The 24,849-nt window shown below is 47.7% G+C and overlaps 1 protein-coding gene across 3 annotated transcripts in view; it reads left to right on the forward strand.

Moving 5' to 3' along the window:
• FRMD5 (FERM domain containing 5) overlaps positions 1 to 24,849 on the forward strand; it is a 344,139-nt gene that overhangs the window by 277,699 nt on the left and 41,591 nt on the right. For all 3 annotated transcript variants that reach the window (XM_007195981.2, XM_007195982.2, XM_007195980.2), the window contains exon 2: positions 20,194 to 20,298. In XM_007195981.2, coding sequence (XP_007196043.1) covers positions 20,194 to 20,298 — 105 coding nt within the window. The remainder of the gene's footprint in view (positions 1 to 20,193; positions 20,299 to 24,849) is intronic.

Here is a 24,849-nt window from a genome sequence, read left to right on the forward strand (position 1 = left end):
GCTGCTGGGAGAAATTTCCCTTTCTCTTCTTTGTTCGCACGGCTCCTGGGGTTCAGCTTTGGATTTGGACCCGCCTCTGCGTGTAGGTCACCTGAGGGCGTCCGTTCTTTGCTCAGACAGGACGGGTTTAAAGCAGCAGCTGATTAGGGGTCTCTGGCTCACTCAGGCCAGGGGGAGGGAGGGGTACGGATTCGGGGCGAGCCTGCGGTGGCAGAGGGCAGTGTGACGTTGCACCAGCGTGAGGCACGCCGTGCGTTCTCCCGGGGAAGTTGTCTCTGGATCACGGGACCCTGGCAGTGGCGGGCTGCACAGCCTCCCGGGAGGGGATGTGTGGATAGGGACCTGTGCTTGCACACAGGCTTCTTGGTGGCTGCAGCAGCAGCCTTAGCATTTCATGCCCGTCTCTGGGGTCCGCGCTGATAGCCGCGACTCGTGCCAGTCTCTGGAGCTCCTTTAAGCGGCGCTCTTAATCCCCTCTCCTCGCGCACCAGGAAACAAAGAGGTAAGAAAAAGTCTCTTGCCTCTTTGGCAGTTCCAGACCTTTTCCCGGACTCCCTCCTGGCTAGCTGTGGCGCACTAGCCCCCTTCAGGCTGTGTTCACGCCCCCAACCCCAGTCCTCTCCCTGGGATCCGACCTCCGAAGCCCGAGCCTCAGCTCCCAGCCACCGCCCGTCCCGGCGGGTGAGCAGACAAGCCTCTCGGGCTGGTGAGTGCTGGTCGGCACCGATCCTCCATGCGGGAATCTCTCCGCTTTGCCCTCCGCACCCCTGTTGCTGCGCTCTCCTCCGTGGCTCCGAAGCTCCCCCGCTCCTCCACCTGTGGTCTCCGCCCGTGAAGGGCCTTCCTAGTGTGTGGAAACCTTTCCTCCTTCACAGCTCCCTCCCAGAGGTGCAGGTCCCATCCCTATTCTTTTGTCTCTGTTTTTTCTTTTTTCTTTTGCCCTACCCAGGTACGTGGGGAGTTTCTTGCCTTTTGGGAAGTCTGAGGTCTTCTGCCAGTGTTCTGTAGGTGTTCTGTAGGAGTTGTTCCACATGTAGATGTATTTCTGATGTATTTGTGGGGAGGAAGGTGATCTCCGCGTCTTACTCTTCTGCCATCTTGAAGCTCCTCCTTAAAGTGAAAACATTGTACAGGTGTCATGGCTAATTTGACAATAAATATAAGTGCCCGTCATTCTCTTAATATATCTCTTGAATAAGAATCTTAGAGATGAAAAAAATATTGCCTCCAGAACGCCTGCTGATGGGCTAAATCTTGAGATGTATTGTGTTTGCTATGCCTGGAATTGACTCTCCTTGGTGTGAAAGTGATCACCAATATACCACTTGAAGTTAGCGCTGAGACTCAGCTGCTGGGGCAAGAGGACCATTCACATAGGTTTTTGTGCACAATTAGTTTCAATTCTACTGGCCAGTCTAAGGAAAGGGCACTTGGAATGGGATTGTTAGATATACTTTGCTACTTTTATTTTTACAGCTTTTATTCAGTCAAGATTATTTCCTTGAGTGCCTGCTATGTTTCAAGGATTAGGCATATCAAAGAAGTAAGACAAGGTCCCTGTCCCACCCACCCTGCCTCCATGACAAATTAGTAGATCATTACAACATACGGAGAGGGAGGGTATGCCCAGAATGCTATGGAAGATCAGAGGAGAGCATCTAAAACTAACTTTAAAGAAATGTACAAATCTCTGTTTATACAAACATGACTTCCATGCCTTGATAATTGAATTCAATCGTGGTACCTATAAGAAGGAAATGTATTCTAGCAAATATTTTTTTAAGACAAGATTTGCCAAAAGCAGTGTGCTCTAAAAATAAATCAATGTAATGACTGATCTAGGAAATCTTAATTATTTCCTTAATTAATTCAATAGTCGGAGCCCTGAAGTAATTAATGACCCATTCACCAAAGTCATTGTGATAATGCTCCATTTAAAGATAGCTTTTCAACCTCTTCTCCCAGCCTCCTTGCTGAACTGAAATTGTGGAAATTGTCCTCCGTTTCTACTCATTCACACCCCTCTTCAAACTGGTCACTGAAACACTGTTTATTCTGCCACCTAAATATTTCTTTAATCCATCCCATTTTTATTCTCATCACCGTTATCGTAGTCTGTGTGTCCATCAAAGCTCATTTGGATTGTTACAATGATTTTCCATCTGGTCTTCCTGCTTCTAGTCTTATCGTCTTCTAATCCTCCTCCACCAACATGAAATCTACTTACATCTTATCCCCACTTAAAATCTTTCCACCCCTTGCCATCACTGACAGAATAAAGCCCTTAGGATGGCATATGTGGCCATTCACCACCCAGCCCTTGTCTGCCTCTCCGTATTTCACCTTGATCTCCTGCAACAGACCTCCTTGTGCCATGGCAGGTGGTAAAATTCCTAGAACATGCCCTGCTCTGGACATGCTGTTCCCTGTGCAGTTCTCCCACTCATAGGCTGGCAAGCCCTATGCATCCTTCAAGACTCAGTTTGTAAATCCCTCCCTTTGCGAGGTCTTTCTGGTAGTCTCATTCCATCACACTATCCCTGTACCTTGTACAATACCTCTGTTATGACATATATCTCCTCACCGTAATTTGTGGGAAATTCTTACCCTCCCCAAAATAAGGTTCACCTCTAGTTAATGGAAAATTGAGGGGATCACCCCATCACTCTTCATCTTTGGAGTCCTCCTGGGCAGGGAGAATAGGTATCAGTAATATGGCCTCAAAAGATTTCTTACTTGAAGTTCGGGGAGGACTTGAACACACTGAGGGGCTGCTCCAGGGCTTATTCCATTGACTGTGTCTCTTATACAGTCTGATGTCACATGCTTTCCTAAGTAAGCACCTTTGATGAATTGAAAAGAGCACCTCAGAGAACAACATATAAGACACTCTACCTGGGGAGAAAGACCCACAGGGCCAAGTAAACTTGCCAATGATGCATCGTTTTGCTGAGGCAGCAGCTTTTCTTGTCATGAGCCGACGACTTCCTCTGGCCTATAGATGTCATGTTAAAGTTTAACAATATCTGGAGTGTACAAAGGAAGAACAAGATAGGGACTTCTCTGGTGGTCCAGTGGGTAAGACTCCACGCTCCCAATGCAGGGGGCCCGGGTTCGATCCCTGGTCAGGGAACTAGATCCCACATGCCGCAGCTAAGGTCCTGCGTGCTGCAACTAAGACCCGGCGCAGACAAAATTAAAAATTAAAAAAAAAAATTGATAACAGCCTTTGGGGGTATAGAAAGAGTGCATATGAGCTCTCGTGTTACACCCAGCTCTTGCCTCAGCTCCCCCATCTAGGGGATTTGGGATTGGTTACCAGCTGATCTCTAATCTCCTGGATATAAAGATTTGGAAATGCTCTGATCCAAAAAAAAACCTAAAAGAAAAGTAAGAAGAAATCTGGCTTTAAATGCTGCTTATTTCTTATTCATCATCTTCAAATATTGTCGACTAAATTACTGGTTTCCTGTTAGGTTTTGAGGATTTTTCCCCTTTGCGTATCCTCATGGAGAAGCCTGGCATCTCTACTTTTTCCAGCAGGAGTGGTTTTCTGCTTGAAGCAGGCCAATAGTTCCCAGGTCTAAGAGATCTAAAGAGTCAGAAAAAAATTCAAGCAACGGGCTTAGCTATGCATTTAGACACAGAGTCAGAGGAATATAAATCCAACCCAAAGCTGCATAGAAGTATAGAGCTGTAGGTTGCTTCCGCAGGGGACATACGAGAAAAATCGAAGGATGGGAATTCAGCATAACGGAAGGAGTGTGAACTTTGGGGCAAGGTAGGCCTGGATTTGAGCCCCACATACTAGTTGTGTGGTCTTAGATATGTCATTTAACTCCACTAAGCCTTGGTTTCCTCTTTTGTAAAATGGGATTAATAGAAACCTTTCTTATGGAATTGTTAGCATCAGAGAGAATGCTTGAGGAATGCTTTGCACATTTCTCTTAAGAAATGGCAGTTATGATTTTGGGTTGGTGTTGAGAGTGATATGATAGACTCTCATGTCCCACCCAATCCCCTGGGAGTGCTGTTGGCAGTGGTCTACATCCAGTGACTGCTCAAGCAGGGGTATACAAGGCCTGGCTGTTTTGGTTCAACTTGAAATAACTCTGAAGGACCATTCTAGCTCCAGAGCTCTCCATGGTTCAGCCAAGTCGACACTAGGCCTGCATCGCAGCTCACCTTCTCCCTCTGCCCACTCCAGCTTTCTTTCATAACCTTCCATGGGTGTCAATTCCAAGAGCACTCCTTAAAAACATCCTGCACGCTAAACTCCATCCCAGAGTCACTTCCTGTATAACCTGACCTGTGACAAATGACAAGACAGGTATCCAGTCCTATGTTATTAATCACCCGTGGATCTGAAGCCCAAAGAAGGTCCTGGGCACCTTGGCCAGGTGTCGGGAAATATTTTAGAAAGACAGGCAAAGCATCAGAAAAACTGTAAGGGAAAGAGGAAATACCTAGAGACATGTGGAATTTGCCCATGGGAAGGTGTCTGATAATTTACAGAAATTAAAAACATCCTAAATCCTGTTCCACATGATCCCAGGAGCATGAAAGTGTTTTCCAATATCAACTTCCTGAAAGGAACTTGGCTCTGAGATTCACATCAATATAATTACACATATGTAATGATTAGTCTTTTCCAGTATCGACCTTTTAATTCCCTTTTCAATGGCAAGGACCCAGCTAGAGACCTTCCTGGGAGCAGAGCTGTGTTTCCCTTTCCCATAACTGTGTGTGGGTGACCAAGCAGTTATTTTGGAGCCGGGCTGTACTGCAGGCGACTTTCTGTTGCCTGGTGGCGTTTAGGCTGGGAGCCCCTTGTACCACTCAGGTGCAGCCTGTGGAGTTAGAGTCAGGAGGCCGGACAAAAGGTAATACTTGGGACTCCAATCCCGGAAGAATTTCTAGGGTTAAGTTTGACTCTGCTTTGGACAGGGACTCCATCTCCAGGAGCAGTCTTATCCCAACATGATCCTTCTCTGTTCTTTCCTACACTGATCTCACTGGGTATTAGGAGTCGAAGACCCAGGAGGACCTCATCAGGGAAGATGAGTTACTGCTGATCTTCAGCTAATAGCCTGGTCATATCATTTAGTAGCTAGCTAATCAACAAACACTTCCTGAGGATCAGGTACAAGGCCCTGGGCTGTGCACCATGAGCGCAAACACTGGGGAGCACACTTCTACCTCTCCTGGTAACAGACAGCAACGGGGACGTGAACATGGAGAGGCAGCAGTAGGACAGGTGCATGGTACACATAGTGAGTGCCAGGAGACTGGAGGAAAGAAGATGGCTTTTCCCAAGTCGCTTTTTCAGATGTCTCTAAACCCCATGTCTCTGCAGTCCTGAGAATGCTCGGGCAGTGCCTTGCCCATGGGAGGCCCTCGATAGATATATACTGAGTTGAGCATTTTTCCCAGTGGTTTGTCATCCATTTTTTGGCCTTCAAATGACACAGTATTCAGTTTGCAGCAGACGTGCAAAATTTTTTTCAGTGGTGACTTCTCTGCGCTGCCGTGCAGCCCTCAGGGGACTCTTGGTGTCAGTATTGGTGGCCTCGCTGTGCGGAGGCACAGAGATGACGGGGATGTGCGAGAGACCTCGGGAGCGCTCTGAGCTCAAGGCTCCCGCCTCTGCTGCATTCACCCCTACTCTGCAGGCTGAAGAACTGCTGAAGGAGCTCTGACACACGTCCACAAGTCTTGCCACCTCTGTTCGCTCTCTCCGCCATACTGCCAGGCCTAGACCGTGGTTTCACCGGATGTCCTGGGGAGGTGGTCACCCCACCCCACCCCGCCTCCAGTGCATGTGCGGAGATACATTTCCAAGGCCAGGAATTATTCATAGACCAAGAGGCACCTGTTGCTGCTCAGCCCCTGAAGTATTATATCTGGAAGAACCCTCAGGAAACTTAAGCTCAGGGACCGGGAGGGCACTTACCTCAAAGCACATCCTTGACTTTTACCTCAGCCCAAGTTCAGAGGCTCTGCCTCCGGGCAAATTTAGGATCGTGTGGGATGAGGTTGGAAGGGACACCTTATCAGCCCCTTCCCATCTCTGTCATTCTCTATCCCTCCTTTATTAGACGGTTGAAGAGTTCTCAGTCTTATATTCAGGGTCATGCAAAGAAAACTTCATTCCCCTCCCCAACCCCAGACTATCACCCCTAAGGCCCTGTCATACAGAAATTCAGGAGCCCCACTGCCGCCTGGGATGTGGTCTAGGGAACAGTGGGCCTGGGGAGGACAGAGGGAGACACAGCCTCGGCATCCTACCTGAGAAGATCCTGCAGCAGTTCCCTCCGTGTGAGGCCGGAGGTGTGCACTGGAGAATCTAAGAGGATTTTTTTCCGTAGTTCACAACGGAATGTAAAATGACCAGACTCATAGTGGGATAATAGTTTCACATAATGGTCTTCACTGTCTGAGGCATGCTAGAGGCAGTTTCCAGAACGGAATGAATTCTGTTTAGTTACTCTTCCCATTTACTTTGAGCAACGGCCCTGAGTTTTTCAAATTAATTAAACTAGCGATAAATGTCTTAATAAACATCCACCTTGTAAAGCTACCTGATTACCCTCTTTCGGTTTTTTTTTTCACTTTTTTTTTTTACCCTCACTTAAGAGAAGATGGACCCGGAGTGTGATTACTCTGGTCAGCTAAGAACAGAATCAGAGGCTCTGGGCACATAAAGACATAAAGGGACACAAGGTCATTTACACAGAGGGAAACTGAGACTCAGAGAAAGAAATGACTTGCCCAAGTTGTCTCGGGCTCAGAATTTGCCTTTCCTTACTCCCTCACGTCCCTCCTGCCCCAGACTCCCTGCTCAAAGCTGAACACAGAAGACTTTCCTCCCTGGCATGGAACATCCTCAGGGCACCTATCCCATACTCGTCTACTTCCCCACCCACTGATGGAGGAACATCTGGGTCCTTGCCCAGGAAAGAGAAAGGAGAAGGCTGGTCATGACAACCAAGACGGAAGTCTGACTGAGAACCTTAAAGAGCACAGATGCAGGAAGGAGGCAGCAGCAGGCAGGGGTCTGGGGCGGCCCCCAGCCCACCTGCTTCCTAGACGAGAGACCCTAGAGGCCAGGAGAGGAAATGTTCTGGAACAGACTGCCTGCCACTGATGGCAAAACTGGGGTGAGAAGGGAGCTCTTTCTCTGAATTAGCTTTGATGATACCTGCCAGCTTTATTTTCTGATGATGTAGCTCATGGCAAAAGGGCAGTGAATTTTGTGCTCCTTAGCCATTGAAAGTAAATGGTGACTGGGGACTTGAACTTTCCAGCCAGAACTGGGCAGCTGCCCACTGTCATGAAAGGTAGAGCTTGAAAACCTGGCAGGAAGAAGCAGAATTCCTCTGTAGTATTGAACCCACAAGCCTAGTGCTCTGAAGTCGGTACTCTTGGTACGTGAGAACATGAAAAACTGAATAAAAAGTGAGAGTTGTGGGACTTCCCTGGTGGTCCAGTGGTTGAGACTTCGCCTTCCAATTCCGGGGGTGCAGGTTCGATCCCTGGTCAGGGATCTAATATCCCACATGCCTCACGGCCAAAAAAAACCAAAACATAAAACAGAAGCAGTATTGTAACAAATTCAATAAAGACTTTTAAAATGGTCCACATCAAAAAAAAATCTTTAAAATAAATAAATAGGGCCTCCTTGGTGGCGCACTGGTTGAGAGTCTGCCTGCCAATGCAGGGGACACGGGTTCGAGCCCTGGTCTGGGAGGATCCCACATGCCACGGAGCGGCTGGGCCCGTGAGCCACAACTACTGAGCCTGCGCGTCTGGAACCTGTGCTCCGCAACAAGAGAGGCTGCGATAGTGAGAGGCCCGCGCACCGCAATGAGGAGTGGCCCCCGCTTGCCGCAACTAAGGAAAGCCCTTGCACAGAAACGAAGACCCAACACAGCCATAAATAAATAAATAAATAAATAATTTTTAAAAAATGAATAAATAATTAATTAATTAAATAAACTGAGCACTTAAAAAAAAAAAAGTGAGAATTGTGCTGACAAAGCAGGAGCACAATTCTGGAGTGGTATTTGTCCTAAAGCTCAAATATCCACTTTTTCTCCCCCTTAACCCTGCAGTCCTTGCCCCGAGAGCTGCTAGTGACCAACAGGTGCTGGGGAAGGGTGGATCTAGTCCCATGATCCCCAGACCATCAGCATGGGCATCACCTTGATCTTGTTAAAAGCCCCATCCCAGACCCACTGAGCCAGATACTCTGGGAGAGGGGCCCAGCATTCTGTTTTAACAACTATCCAGGTGATTCCAATGCAGGCTCCAGTTAGAACCACTGGTCCAGAGCATGGTATGGTTCTGAATTTGTTTATTAAGGAAACTATTTTCAAGAGAGCTAGCCACTGCCTCCTACCTTACCTCCCCGCTCCATCCCCCTCCACCACTGGGACAGCTGCTATTGGGAGATCTGGGGTTTGCCCTATTGCTTTCCCAGGCCTCAGCATTTGTAAAATAAACCATCTTTCCACCACCTGCTTGGTTTCTGGCCCCAGCTGTCTCACTCCTCTCCTGGGACTTCCAGTTTTGTTGTTCCAATGAGGTTGTCTCCACTTAAATGGTGGGAAGGGGGTCATTCATCAGTGTGGCTTTGTACCATCAGTGGGACCACAGACCCAGAGCCAGGCCCTGGACCCTACCTCAGAGGCTTCTCTGCTCTGATGAGAGACTTTTCAAGGGAGGCCGTGGCTGTATTTCTCAGGAGAAGCAATGGGAATGACCCGCCTGGTCCTAGCTAGGGACACCAGCAGCTGTGAGTGACTGAGTGAGCTCTGGGGAACTCGGGACTCCAGTCCAGGAGCTGTGAGCTCTACTTGTTCGTACCTCCCCCCTTACCTGCCAGCAGGATCGGCAGTCACCTGCGGACTGCAAGGGGAAGGGTCTGAAGCTACAGTTCGCTCTTGTAGCCTTAATGCCAAAGAGAACCAAGTATGGTTTTTGAAAGAGATCGGGGCTCTGGAGTAACTTAAATACACTTTTCCAATGTTTTTTTCTTTTCATTCTAATTAATGCCAAGGCATTAAAAGGTATGGTGGCTGTTGGAACTGTGTCGTGTCTCATCCTCCACCTCACTCACTCCTTCCCGGGTGTTAGGAGCATGTCAAGAGCGTATCAGAAGAAGCTCTGCCTTTGTCCCCATGGAATTAAATACAGCTGCCAGGCCTCTGAGGGGGTTTGGGTTGATGGCATATATGTGATATTTTATACTTTTCTTCCGACCTAGTCTGGGGAAAATAGCCTTGGGATATGGAGAAGATGCAAATCTGTGCCTTGAGAGCCCTGCGGGGCAGATTTCCAAAACAGTGGCCAACCCCATAAGCTCGGGGACACTGCACAGGCGGACGTGTAGCCGGGACCCACGTGAGCATTCTCGTCCAGGGAGGACTGGCTTCTGTCCCGTGAGTGCACAGCCTCATCGCTGAGGCCCTGTTATGTTCAAGTCCGTTCAGCCTAAGGGAAGAAGAGGTCACAGGAGGCAGAGGAGGTTGGTAGGGAAAATACACAGGGTTTTTATGTATATTACGTCTCTTGTTTTGAGCCTCACAATAATCCTTTGAGAGATGTAGTGTTAATCTTTGTTTTGTAGCTAAGGAAACGGAAGCTCAGACGGATTAAGGGACAGGTCTGAGGTCACAAGCTGAGAAGTGGCAGAGCAGGGCCTTGACTCCAAGCCCAGGGCTCATCCTCAGTGAACCTTCCCAGGGCCCTTCCCCTCTCTGCTCTCTTTGCCTCCACGTCAACTCCGAGGGAACGTGAGTGACCAGATAGGGTAATTGAAAAGGAGACTGCACCAGGACTCAGAAATCCTGGCCTCTTCGTTATGGGATGTGTCCAGCCTAGAACCCACCACATTTGTTGGTACTGGCCAATAAAACAGTTTTCTGCTGAGGGGCAAGGAGACTGGGGGAAAGGCTGCAGGATTATGGGAACCAGTGAGGATGCTGAGCTTGACATGGTGCTCCTGACCCTGGCCACCCAGGCCACTCGCCTTAACCCCAGAAATTCCCAGGCTTGACAAATAGCAGGTGCATTTGCCCCTTGCCAAAAAAAAAAAAAGTCAACAAAATGTGTTGTCAAACTGTCTTTAGGGTTGGGTGCAAGGGGATGTCTATTGTATTTCCTTTTTAAGTAATTTATTTTACTGAAGTATAGTTGATTTACAATGTTGTGCTAATTTCTGCTGTGCAGCATAGAGATTCAGTTATACATACATACATTCTTTTTCATATTCTTTTCCATTATGGTTTATCACAGGATATTGAATATAGTTCCCTGTGCTATACAGTAGGACCTTGTTGTTTATCCATTTTTATCCATTCTATATATAATGGTTTGCATCTGCTAATCCCAAACTCCCAGTCCTTCCCTCCCCCCACCCTCCCTCACCCCCGGCAACCATAAGTCTGTTCTCTATGTCTGTGAGTCTGTTCCTGTTTCATAGATAAGTTCATTTGTATCATATTTTAGATTCCACATATAAGTGATATCATATGGTATTTGTCTTTCTCTTTCTGACTTACTTCACTTAGTGTGATAATCTCTAGGTCTGTCCATGTTGCTGCAAATGGCCTTATTTCATTCTTTCTATGGCTGAGTAATATTCCATTGTATATATGTAGCATATCTTCTTTATCCATTCATCTGTTGATGGACATTTAGGTTGTTTCCATGTCTTGGCTATTGTGTATAGTGCTGCTATGAACATAGGGGTGCATATATCTTTTTGAATTATAGTTTTGTCTGGATATATGCCCAGGAGTGGGATTGCTGGATCACATGGCAACTCTATTTTTAGTTTTTTGAGGAACTTCCATACTCTTTTCCATAGTGGCTGCACCAGTTTACATTCCAAGGGGTTGTCTATTTGCCCCAAAATGCTGGGCTTTCTTTACAAATTATCTGAAGCAACGTTATAGGCATAGTTTTATGAGAGGCTGTGTGTGTATGTGTGTGCGTGTTTGTGTGTGTGTGTGTGAGAAAGAGAGAGAGAATATGAGCTTCACACAAATACAAAGTGTTGAGTTTTTTTCTAACAAGCCTGGCTGAGTTTTCAGTAGTTCTATAACTGTGATATGACTAGTCCACTGAGATATTCAGCACTGGCTGGAAAAATACAACCAAAATTTGTTCAATCAATAGCAAGAAACAGTGACGCTTCTAAGGGTCACTTTACTGTAAAAGTGGCCTCACCATGAGAAAGATACACGAGTTTGCTTTCCTTCAGGCCCAGCTCAGGTGTTTTGTCCTTCTGGTAACTTCACCGGGTACAAGGAATCCACATAGGAATGGGGACGCCTTGGCTCTTGAAGCATCGTCACTGATATCTCAGTAAGTCTAGCCCTCTCGTTAGCCCCGCTCTTACAAGCTCTACGACAGCAGGTTTGAGGATCTGCTCAGAGGGTCTTAACAGCCCTTGTTGAGTCTGGCTTGGACCATCTGTGCTAACAGAACACGTAGTCCTCCCTCCCATGCCGTTGACTTGCACACAGTGACCTCCACGTTCCAGACGGAATGTGTTTTGCCTGCCCCACGTGCATGTCCTCTGCCTACCACACCATGTGGCGCCGAGCTCAGCCAGTTCTCTGACCCAAGCAAGGACTGCCAACGGGGCTCCCTGAGGCCCCATGCCTGGCATCTGAACCTACAGATATCTATTTGCATCATGAAACGCACCCAGTTCCCTCAGTTTGCATGTAGAATGGCTGGTTATTGGTGCAAGAAGGTGCTGCGTTTGTTAAGGACTAGCTGGGGCCAGTGGCTGCAGGAGTCTGGGTGACCACTGTTCCTCTCTCCCTCTGAACTCTGCCTGCCCTCCTCAGGGCCGGACCTCTCCCCCAGGAGCCGCATGGCCACCTGGCTCCAGGGCAGCCTCCTGGTGCTACAGTCTAGGTACCAAGTACCTGCATGGGCCCCATCCTTCCCAGCCTAACTGCCGAGCTCTGGAGTCCATCTCCTCTGAGAGTAGGGAGCGAGGGCCTGCACGGGGCTAAGCTCTGGCCCTGCTGCACTGGGGGCAACCCGCTATACGAGACAGTACAGCTGCATTTCTCCCTGCAATTACCCTCCCTCATCTTCTCCCAGAGCGAGCTGGCAGCTTTTCTGTCCGCAGCCTCAGCAGTTCCTGGGCAGATTTTGTTGGTTTATGACTAAGCAAGAAAAGTGGGCTCCTGGGCCAGAAGCTCGGCAGGAGTTCTGTCCCTTCAAAGAAAATGTAAATTGGCATGGAAGGTGCAGAGGTTAAGAAATCTGGGGCCCTGCTGTTAGCATTCGTGCCCCTCTCCTCCCTCTGCCTCAGAAAGCCAGGCCGCTTGTAGTGTGCGAACACAGGGGCAGGACCGCACCGCAGTGATTGATTCACACTTCTCGGCTCAGCGTACTCATGCCCTGGCCCTGAGAAGATGAGCTAATGTGGCTGTTCCTCTGTGACATTAAAGTGCTTTTTTTTTTTTTTTTTTAATTTACTTATTTATTTTTGGCTGCTTTGGGTCTTCGTAGCTGCGCGCGGGCTTTCTCTAGTTGCAGCGAGCGGGGGCTACTCTTTGTTGCAGTGTGCGGGCTTCTCACTGTGGTGGCTTCTCTTGTTGCGGAGCACGGGCTCTAGGTGCGTGGGCTTGAGTAGTTGTGGCACATGAGCTCAGTAGTTGTGGCTCGCGGCTCTAGACCGCAAGCTCAGTAGTTGTGGCACGCGGACTTAGTTGCTCTGCGGCATGTGGGATCTTCCCGGACTGGGTCTTGAACCCGTGTCCCCTGCATGGGCAGGCGGATTCTTAACCACTGCGCCACCAGGGAAGTCCCAACATTAAAGTGCTTTTACACAGCATCTGCTCCTGAACCTGGCAGACGGCTGCACGCACATGCCCTTAGACAACGCGGATAAGGAAAGCCAGGAAGTCTTTGGCCTACAAGAAGTGTAAATGTAAGGTTAAGACAGAATAGAGGCTGGGATGCCATCCCACCCCTAGGGTGCTGGGTGCCTTGTCCCTCCCTCTCAGGCCCCTGAGGACAACTTGTTCAGCTCTTGCTTCCTCCTCCAGGCACCCCCCATCCTAGCATGGCCTTTCCGCACCCCCGGACTCTTGTGCTTTTGGAGGGCAGGTGCCCATCTCCTGCAACCCTCCATCTCCCCTCTGCCTTCTTGAAGGGCCGTGAAACCATGGCCAGCTCCCCTTTAACTGCATGTGGCCCAGGATCTGAGAAAGTTGTGATGGCTCGTGCCCTCTTCACGACTCAGGTAGTTTGCACTTATAATCTACCTGCCTTACAGGTAAGCTGGATTGAATAAGGTAAGGCCCAGTGAGTGGGGAGCTTTCTACGTGTTAGCTCCTCTTATCTGGATGCACCACGCCAGAGTCCCTGGGATTGACCCTGTGATGGGTTAAAAAAAAGCAGTTCTCCTACCCAAGGGTATTGACTGTGAGGCAGAAAATGCAATTAACCTTGACGAGTTTAGGTCACTGGCCCAAGCCTGCTTACTGCTTGCTGCCTCAGTGCCTTCCCTAAGGAACAGACAAACCATAGAGAACTAGAGCCAGGCCCTCCAGGAAGGAGCACCAATATGAATTCTCCTGACCTCTGAGTTTCAAAATGATTCTAAGGGGCTCATGAATCATTCTGGGCACCATACAGAGAGAATTAAAAGGATGCATGTGTACGCACTATTATTTTCAAATGTGTGTAGGTGCTATTGTGGTTCATAATGTAAATTTATTTTTTACATGGGTGCTTAATACGTTATTTTGACCCACTAATGCCCCTGTGAAGAGAATAACCTCCGAGGTTTAGCTGGATTTGGGTGCTCTGCCTCAGCTCGCTTGTCCTGAAGATAAACGGCCTCAGGCTTGGAGCCCCGACTTTGTGACTAAACAGTAATCACCTGTCAGCGTGAGTGCCTGTTTCTCCAGTATAATCAATGGCACAACATTGAGCACACAACACGCGGGTTAGCATAGCACCAGGGCAACTGCCAGCAAAGGGAAAAGGAGACAGAACTCACTGGACTCTGCCGTCCCACCAAAGGAGAAAGCCGGCTGCCAGAGAATATTCCAGAAAGCCCCAACTTAAGGCAGGGAGACCACGGAGAGGGAATCCTAGGACACAGCTGGCATCTGGAAGTGCAAGGCCAGGAAGTTTTAAATTCCTAAACCCTAGGCCCTGCCAGAGGCTTGCTGTAGGAACCCACCACGAGGGTCCAGCTGAATGTGACTTTCCCCCCAAAGACTGCCTGGGGCCACTCCACCAGCCACAGGCGTGGGTGCTCCAAGGGAGGGGCGATTGCAACTCTGTGTGAAAGGTGTCCCGGCGGCTCTCAGTAGATCCTGCCTTTGTGTTTCTTCTGGGCTTTTAAACTTCATGGGATTCCGCTCTAAGGAGGAGCTCTGCTCCTACCTCTCTCCCTTCCTTCCCTCCAGCCTTGGAGACACAGCAAGGGAAGATGCTTGTCTTCATTAGTCTCCACGAGAGCCTCGTAGCTCAAAACCATGCCTCCACCTCGGGTAAGTGGGAACCTGAGGGAACTCTGACTTCATGGTGGGGAGCAGGGATTTCACCAGATGCTGAGAAATAATGATAAAAAGATCCTTTTTCACTGATAAAGGGAATGTACAATGGGATGTGTCTTTTTTTTTTTTTTACAACAACCTGAAGAGAAAAGCCATGCTTCCTTTTTCTTCCTGTGAAATGGAAGAACTCTGAGGTTGGATCTGCTGAATTTAATGTTCTTACCAGCTAAGAGCCCTACAAGTGTATTTGAGCTGCCAACCCATGAGTATGAGTTGTTTCTGTGGAAGACATGATTCTTTTTTTTTTTTTTAACATCTTTATTGGAGTATAATTGCTTTACAATGTTGTGTTAGTTTCTGCTGTATAACAAAGTGAATCAGCTATATGTACACATATATCCCCATATCCCCTCCCTCTTGCATCTCCCTCCCACCCTCCCTATCCCACCCCTCTAGGTGGCCACAAAGCACCGAGCTGATCTCCCTGTGCTATGCGGCTGCTTCCCACTAGCTATCTATTTTACCTTTGGTAGTGTGTGTATGTCCATGCCACTCTCTCACTTCGTCCCAACTTACCCTTCCCCCTCCCCATGTCCTCAAGTCCATTCTCTATGTCTGCGGGAAGACATGATTCTTATCAAAAGTTCATGTGATTTCTATCACAGAGGCACAATTTCCCCATGGCTGCCCCAGGCTTCTGCTAATATGGCTGTTGTATGTAAGGAAGCGAACTTCTTCAGCCATTAAAACTCACCCCAGGAGGGACAAATTAGGGGTATGGAATTAACAAACTACTATTTATAAAATAGGTGAACAACAAGGATATACTCTATACCTCAGGGAATTATACCAATTATCTCGTAATAACCTGTAATGAAGTATAATCTGCAAAAATACTGAATCACTATGCTGTTCACCTGAAACTAACATAATATGTAAATCAACTATACTTCAATTAAAAAAAAAAACTCTCCCCAGCTGATCACAGTGTAGTAGCCAGCTTGGTGCAAAGGTCAATTTGTAGAGAAAAATATTCATAATATGCAACTGTCTCTTAGTATTCCATTTCAATTGCTTTGAGAGAGATAACAGTACAGGACATGCTGCTTGAGACAGGGTTAAGCATATTTTCTCTGTTTCCAGAAGAACCTTAAAAATGACTCTAACAGCCAACATTGTCCTCAATGGTGAAAAACTGAAACCATTTCCACTAAGATCAGGAACAAGACAAGGTTGCCCACTCTCACCACTATTATTCAACATAGTTCTGGAAGTCCTAGCCACAGCAATCAGAGAAGACAAAGAAATAAAAGGAATCCAAATCGGAAAAGAAGAAGTAAAGCTGTCACTATTTGCAGATGACATGATACTATACATAGAGAATCCTAAAGATGCTACCAGAAAACTCCTAGAGCTAATCAATGAATTTGGTAAAGTAGCAGGATACAAAATTAATGCACAGAAATCTCTTGCATTTCTATACACTAATGACGAAAAATCTGAAAGTGAAATTAAGAAAACACTCCCATTTACCATTGCAACAAAAAGAATAAAATATCTAGGAATAAACCTACCTAAGGAGACAAAAGACCTGTATGCAGAAAATTATAAGACACTGATGAAAGAAATTAAAGATGATACAAATAGATGGAGAGATATACCATGTTCCTGGATTGGAAGAATCAACATTGTGAAAATGACTCTACTACCCAAAGCAATCTACAGATTCAATGCAATCCCTATCAAACTACCACTGGCATTTTTCACAGAACTAGAACAAAACATTTCACAATTTGTATGGAAACACAAAAGACCCCGAATAGCCAAAGCCATCTTGAGAACGAAAAATGGAGCTGGGGGAATCAGGCTCCCTGACTTCAGACTATATTACAAAGCTTCAGTAATCAAGACAGTTTGGTACTGGCACAAAAACAGAAATATAGATCAATGGAACAGGATAGAAAGCCCAGAGATAAACCCACACACATATGGTCAACTTATCTTTGATAAAGGAGGCAAGCATATACAGTGGAGAAAAGACAGCCTCTTCAATAAGTGGTGCTGGGAAAATTGGACAGGAACATGTAAAAGGATGAAATTAGAACACTCCCTGACACCATGCACAAAAATAAACTCAAAATGGATTAAAGACCTAAGTGTAAGGGCAGACACTATCAAACTCTTAGAGGAAAACATAGGCAGAACACTCTATGACATACATCACAGCAAGATTCTTTTTGACCCAGCTCCCAGAGAAATGGAAATAAGAACACAAATAAACAAATGGGACCTAATGAAACTTAAAAGCTTTTGCACAGCAAAGGAAACCATAAACAAGACGAAAAGACAACCCTCAGAATGGGAGAAAATATTCGCAAATGAAGCAACTGACAAAGGATTAATCTCCAAGATTTACAAGCAGCTCATGCAGCTCAATAACAAAAAAACGAACAACCCAATCCAAAAATGGGCAGAAGATCTAAATAGACATTTCTCCAAAGAAGATATACAGATGGCCTACAGACACATGAAAGAATGCTCAACATCATTAATCATTAGAGAAATGCAAATCAAAACTACAATGAGATATCATCTCACACCGGTCAGAATGGCCATCATCAAAAAATCTAGAAACAATAAATGCTGGAGAGGGTGTGGAGGAAAGGGAACACTCTTGCACTGTTGGTGGGAATGTAAATTGATACAGCCACTATGGAGAACAGTATGGAGGTTCCTTAAAAAACTACAAATAGAACTACCATATGACCCAGCAATCCCACTACTGGGCATATACCCTGAGAAAACCATAGGTCAAAAAGAGTCATGTACCAAAATGTTCATTGCAGCTCTATTTACAATAGCCAGGACATGGAAGCAACCTAAATGTCCATCGACAGATGAATGGATGAAGAAGATGTGGCACATATATACAATGGAATATTACTCAGTCATAAAAAGAAATGAAATGGAGGTATTTGTAATGAGGTGGATGGAGTTAGAGTCTGTCATACAGAGTGAAGTAAGTCAGAAAGAGAAAAACAAATACAGTATGCTAACACATATATACGGAATCTAAGGGAAAAAAAAAAAAAAAAAAAAGGCCATGAAGAACCTAGTGGCAAGACGGGAATAAAGACACAGACCTACTAGAGAATGGACTTGAGGATATGGGGAGGGGGTGGGGTGAGATGTGACAGGGTAAGAGAGTGTCATGGACATATATACACTACCAAATGTAAAATAGATAACTAGTGGGAAGCAGCCGCACAGCACAGGGAGATCAGCTCGGTGCTTTGTGACCACCTAGAGGGGTGGGATGGGGAGGGTGGGAGGGAGGGAGATGCAAGAGGGAAGAGAAATGGGAACATATTGTATATGTATAACTGATTCACTTTGTTATAAAGCAGAAGCTAACACACTATTGTAAGGCAATTATACTTCAATAAAGATGTTTAAAAAAAAAAAAAAAAAAAAAGACTCTAAACTCTTCCCGCACTCTGGGGCATCAGTAAGGAAAGAGTTGACAGCCCCTGCCCACAGTGACAGTTGTTGATGGAGTCCTTTGAAAGACCTGGTTTGTGGCCCACTGCCCTGAAGTCCCAGCGTGATTCATAACAAGGCTCTGTCGTGAGAGTAGCTCTTTCTGGTGGGAGACCGAAGGGTGTAAGAACGGGGCCCGCTGCCTCAAGGTTATGTTGTGGGTGGGAGTGCGAGGCCAGCGGAAGAGGAGGGGAGGTGCCCACACGGCACCACCTTCCTTAGTTGAGCTGTTCACTCGCTCATCCTTCCAATCCTGCAAGGGTAAGCTTCTTAAGATACTTGCTGAGAGATCTGATATCCTGCCCTAGTTCTCCTTGGAAAGTATAGTGTGAGCTGGCAGAAGGGACAGAGGTGAGGGGTAAACCTTTTGAGGTGGTCTTAAAGATCTGTCCATTCTTGGAGCAGGGCCAGGTCCTTCTGTAATTACCCACGGCCTTGGGCCTTGTCATAGGTGAGATAGTTTGGATCTTATAAGACCACCTTGATTTGCACACAGAATTAAACACAGATCCACCAGAGGTGAGCATCTCAGCTGAGCTGCGGAGACCACTGGGGACAGGCCCAGAGATGCTGTCTTGCAGAGCTCCAGCTGTTCTGACACTTCCCTGCAAGTCATTCTCCCAGCTCGTCAGAGATAACCCAGGCAGGTCCCTGAGGAGAAGGTTATGGGTTTAGAAGTGGCCTAATTTCTTGACATTTTGTAAAACCTTTCAGCCACCCCTCCACCTTCTATCCATTGATTCAACAAATAATTATTGAGGACATACCTGCCATATGCCACGCCCTGTGCTAAATTCTGGGGGAGGGCTCCTACCCTCATGAAAAGTATGGTGTAGAAAGGGAGCAGATGATAAATAAGTAAACAAATCAACAAGATAATGACAGCCTGTTGTCAGTGCCATGAAGGAAATAAACAGGATAAATAAATGAGATAGTGACAGGGGGCTGTTCTGTAGGGAAAGACCTCTCTGCAGCAAGGACATTTGAGTTGAGACCTCAAGGAGATGAAGAGCCGGAGGAAGGGCATCCCAGGCAGAGGGGATACAAAGACGCAGAGGCAGAAAAGCCTTGGCACGCTCAGGAACAGAGAGACGACGGTGGCCGGAGAGTGGTGAGAAGAGTGATTTGGGGTGAGTTCAGAGAGCAGGCAGGAGCCAGGTCGTGCAGGGCCTTGGAGGCCGCGGTCAGAGCTTGGATTTTATTCTGAGAGCAAGAGAAGCCCCTTGCTGACAGCGTTACGCAGGAGCGGCAACGTAATTAGAGATCACTGTGTGCTCGCTGCAGTAAAAAACTGTGAGGCATATCTATATGTGCTGCTATAGAAAGAGTCACAAGATACCCTACGTGGGGAAAAACCCCAAGAAGCAGAATACAGTATAAAATATGCTGCTAATGTCTTTTTAAAACAGGAGATGTATATGTATATAGGCTTGCCCGTGTATAAAATAACCACATTAAGGATACCCAAGAAGCTGGTGAGGGTTTGCTTCTGGGGGTGGGGAACTGCAGCATAGGGTGAGTGAGGTAAAAGGGAGACTCTTCATAGTGTATTCTTTTGTATGTTTGAATATCTTACTGTGTGCCTGTATTACTTATTCATTAAAAAAAGACAGTTTGTCTAAATTGTGGTCACCCTGGCCGCCATGTGGAGAAAGGGGGAGCACAGAGGCAGAGGACTGGCTAGTAGGCTCTGGCCGTGGTCCAGCTGAGAGATGGTGGTGGCTTCACCTATGGAGTTGGTGATGGGGATGGAGACAAGCAGGAGGATTCATGATGCACTTTAGAGGCAGAGCCAGCCGGACTTGGTGTGTGCCACACGACAGTCCAGAGGAAAGCTGTGTGCATTGTAGGTGGGAACTGGGCCTACCTGACTCTATCTGCCTTCTCTGACATCTTTGTGGAAGGAAGGGTTCTTGGGCTCCTTCCAGGTGCTGAAAGCCTCAGAATTCCTGAGAATGTTGAATCCATCACAATATGGAGGACATAGTCATGGACATGTGCCCCTTTCACATCCTCATGCAACTGTTACAAACGATTTTTAATGACCATCAAAACATAGTTATACTGAAGAAGCCCGCCCACTTCTCAATGGAGCTTGCTTTCTTTGCAGAGAGATGCCAAAGGCCAATACCTGTTTGACCTTCTTTGCCACCACCTGAATCTGCTTGAGAAAGACTACTTTGGGATCCGCTTTGTGGACCCTGATAAGCAGCGGGTAAGTCAGTATTCAAAGCACAGATGGAGGAGAGGGGTGGTCAGTAAGCCTGAGGCCCTGAACTGTCTGTCACTCATGTTCAGAGTTTAGCCTCAGGAGTCGGGGACCAACCAGACCCTGCAGTTCGGTGTCATCTCTTCAGATCGTATGGTGAGACCTGCAAGACCCTGTAGCAGAGCTCAGCTGGAGTGGTCCATCGTTTTTTAGATGCTGAAATGGCAGCCTCGAGAGCTGAAGTGATTTGCCCAAAACTGCCCAGTTAGAGTCAGGGCAGCTGGGCAGGTGTTGTGGTCTCAGAGCCCAGGTCACAGGCTGAGGCTCTCCTGCCCCTCTCTAGTAAATGGGCTGATTCGCCTTGTTCTGGTTAGGAAGGGTCTCACCTAAGTGGCACAATAACCCAATCCAGGCAGGACAGAGACGGAGCCGAACTGACGTGGGCTTTTCAGCCCTTGCAAATCCTGCAAGTCTTGTGCTGCTCTACACAACGTGGGCGGCTCTGCAGACACAAGGCATTGACAAGGACTGTGCTATTCCGGACAGATACAGGAACAAGGCCCCTGACTACCCCTCCAGCGTCATCTCCCCGACCGTCTCCACCCTGCTGTGGGCCCGCCAGTCGATACTGTGGCTCTCCGCACACGTCAGTCTTCTCCTCTTCAGAGCCTTCACCTGTACAGTTCTCCTCTGGAACAGCGCTTCCCCTTTCCTCACTTCTCTACTCTCCACACTGTCCTTCTGGCTAACTCCTTCGCACATGGAAGGTCTCAGCTTAGGCTTTGACTTCTTCCCGGAAGCCCTCCCTAACCCCTACTCTGACTGACGGGCCCCTCTGGTGTGCCCCCATGTGCCCTGTTCTGCCCCTATTGGAGTAGAACTTATTACGCCATGCTGGTATCGCCTGTTTGATTACCTGTGTTCCTTGCAAAAATATGAGTTCCATGAGGGCTTGGACTTTATCTCATGCATCACTGTAACCCATGGAACTAGCACAGGGCCTAGAATGCAGTGGATACTCAGTAAATACCTGCTGCAGGAATGATGAGTGGGTGAGTCAGTGGGTTATAGTGCCGTGTTCCTGCCCTCCGCTTGCCCAGCTACCCTTCAGGCCCACACCTGTACTTCCTATAACTTCCGTCCATCAGCCCTTTGCTCGGCGTGGGGAGGTTCTCTCTGGCATCCCCACCGAAGTGGGAAAGTATGCAGAAGGATTCAGGCCTCACTGCCTCCCTTCCCCTCACCCACTGTCGTCTGCCATCCTCCAAAAGCACTGTCACCACGAGCCCCAGAGGGCCCCCCTTTCATGGGTCCACTCATTTTTTTCATAGCTCCAAACATGAGCTTCATCTCTGTCACCACTGGGGACCTTGGAGCCCCGGAGGGCACAGCCTCCCAGCAGTGCCCAGGGCCACAGGTAACTCCCTCAGCAGGCGGGAGTCAGGTGGTGTTTTTTGTTATTTATTTATTTGTTTGTTTGTTTGTTTATTTAATTTGGCTGCGTCAGGCCTTCATTGCTGCTCCCGGGCTTTCTCTAGTTGCAGCGAGCCTGGGCTACTCTTCGTTGCAGTGCGCGGGCTTCTCATTTTAGTGGCTTCTCTTGTTGTGGAGCACAGGCTCTAGATGCACGGGCTTTAGTAGTTGCAGCGCGTGGGTTCAGTAGTTGTGGCTCGCGGGCTCTAGAGCGCAGGCTCAGTAGTTGTGGCGCACTGGCTTAGTTGCTCTGCGGCATGTGGGATCTTCCCGGACCAGGGATCGAACCCGCATCCCCTGCATTGGCAGGTGGATTCTTAACCACTGCGCCACCACAGAAGTACCCAGGTATTGTTTTGTTGTTTGATGCTCCGAGCCGCTGTGTCTCCAGGTCACATTTAGGGTTTTATGCTGAAGACTTGAGCTATAGGAAAGAAACCAAAGCCTGAATCTGTTTCCTTTGACAAGCCCTGCCCCACTTTGCTGCCGTGTTTCATTCCTCCTGGCTCAGCAGAATTTTGAGCATCACCAGTGTTTGAGGAGTGTTGAGGTCAGCCCCTCACCCTATAAAGGCCCCACTGTCTTGGCATAAATACTATCCTTAGCTCTGGACAATAGTATAAGACCCCCCGAAGTTCCACGACACCAGGAAGCTACATGTCCTCACATGCTCTAGGTGTCCGTTCACTCTGTAATGGTAGACTCTTAGACTGTTTTTACAAAGGGATTTTGTTGTTGTAGTTTGTTTATTTTTGGGAGTCAGAGCTGTTTCTCCTTAAGAAGGAAGACCAGTTACCCCAAGGCCTCTTCATCTCCCAAAGACAGTGGCGTATGAAGAAAGAAGGGTGAAATGTATCCTGTTCATTATTTTTTAGTTGGATCAGCACGCGCTTGAGGAGGATAAGAGAGTATGTTGAGATGACAAAGATTAAAAGCCAAAGGAGACAGAGAAAAATAAGGAAATGGGGAAAAGGAGAAATAAACTTTCACGGAGTGACTCCTATGTGCCAGGCTCCACGCTGGGCACAAACCTAGATCTTTCAGCCAATGGACGTTGAGTGATGAGGTGTATCAGGCATGAAGCTAAGAGCTTCACATGTGTTATTCGATCCTTACCACGAATGAGATGAGCATCTGCAGTTATACCATCCATTCTCCAGATGAGTGGACGGTCTTGTACAGCTTACATAACTTGCCCAAGGCAAGTGGCAAAGCCTGTCTCCTGCTCAGACCTGCCTGATGCCAGAGCCTGTGTGGTTTCTGGGGGTTCCATGCTGAATTCACACCCTCTAGCCTCTAAAGTAACATGATTCTGTGCTTTTATTGAGGGTTTAAGGAGAGCAGGGAGGCTTGAGAGGGTCCTTGAGAGCTGTAAAGAATTGTCCTAGATCTACTGATCACGATAAGAGATGGAGGAGATGAGCTCCCTGCCCACCCCCAGACCTCTTCCCCTGAGCACCAGGGCTGCAGGACCCAGCGCTCACATCCGTCCCATCATTGCTTGCTCTGCAGGGGTCTCCATGGGGTCTGGGATTTCTCCGGTCCCCCCTGGAGGAGCTGCCCTCATTCCCCATCCCCTGTTCCTGACTCAGGCCCTGGTCTCAGACAATTCTCAGCCTCTCCTTCAAGCCCCCAGAGTCTGAAGATTGTACCACCTTGGCTCCTTCACCCAAATGCAGGAGGAAGCTCTGCTCTCTGAACCTTCTTTTTACTCTTCTCCTGACCCTTCCTCCCCAACCCAATGTTATCAATTTGCTAGTGATTCTGGGACCCAGATATAGGCAGACAGCTGCAAAAGGTAACTCTGGCCATCACCGTATTTTGGGGATCCTGTTAAGATTTCTCTACCAGACCCTCTCTTGGACAAGCTTTCCACCTTCTTTCCACCTGCTCCCAGTCTCCTCCAGCCTCACTCCTTTCTGGAGCTCTCACTGCAGTACAAACTAAAGTCTTCTCTCCAGCTATTGCCAAGGGGAATAGCCTTTTGTCATTCAGCCTCTCTGCCTTCTGCTGATAATGGATCTATCATTGCACTTAGCTTCTGTCTATCTTCGTTTACTTATTTTGATCTATCGGTCCAGTGCCTCAGGGCATTCAGTTTTCTGAGTCCCCGACACTTGCTGTGTTCTTCTCACTGTCCGGTGTGCTCCGCACAGACAGGCCTCCTCCGCCTTCATAGGCATGGTCTGGAACCCCAGTTGTTTCTGTGCAGTTTCATCTCCTGCCTTTGCTTCCCTGTGAAGCCAAGCCGCGGTGGGCCGTGTAATGTGAGAAGGACCTCTTAACCCCACTGAGTGGCTATAATGAGTTGCCAGCCTCGTGGGAACTCAGATCAGAGGAAGCAAGAGAGCAGGATGTCAGCCCAGATTATCCGTGTGGAGCTGACGGAAGAACTGGCTCTTGGTGGGTCCATTAACTGTGTGACCCACGGCCCAGCCCAGAAGGTGAGAGCTGGGCATCGAGGGAGGCCAGGATGTGTCTGCGTGGCCCTGCCTGCTTTCCTGCCAGAGGGAGGACTCTGCCAGACGTCTTACTGAATAGAAGTAGTCAGAAAAGAGGGAGGTGTGGACCTGGTTCCTTCTCCTGTTCTACAGCTGCACATTGAACACTGAGCTGGGCACCAGTGATACAGTGGTAAACAAGACAGAGTTTTCTGCCCTCACAGAGCAGTGGTTTTAAGCTACTTCCAGATAATCAAGCCCCAAATATCAGCAATTCTAGCTCTCTGCAAATTATCAAGGTTCCTGATTATCATGAAAGCAACAAACATCAATAGTGCGTTTTATAAGGCATCCATGTAGAAGTGGGAAACTGATATAGAACGTTCTCGTTGCTTCCTTTCCCAAACATAAGTACCATGGGAAAAAATGCATTGCTACTATGTCCTGCCTCTGTGAAAATCCAGGGAAAACAGGATACTACACATTGGTTGTGGTTAGTTATCTTATGAGACTTAGATTTTAAACATCCCTGGATGCCAAGGAATCCTGAGTACGTATTCCTTAACACAAGGGTTGGTAATGTGTTGCTCAAACAAAGATGAAATATACACCAGCCATCCCTGCCTTCTCACCACTTATGAAA

The sequence above is a fragment of the Balaenoptera acutorostrata genome, chromosome 3 (assembly GCF_949987535.1).
Source record: "Balaenoptera acutorostrata chromosome 3, mBalAcu1.1, whole genome shotgun sequence".
Classification (NCBI taxonomy): Eukaryota; Metazoa; Chordata; class Mammalia; order Artiodactyla; family Balaenopteridae; genus Balaenoptera; species Balaenoptera acutorostrata.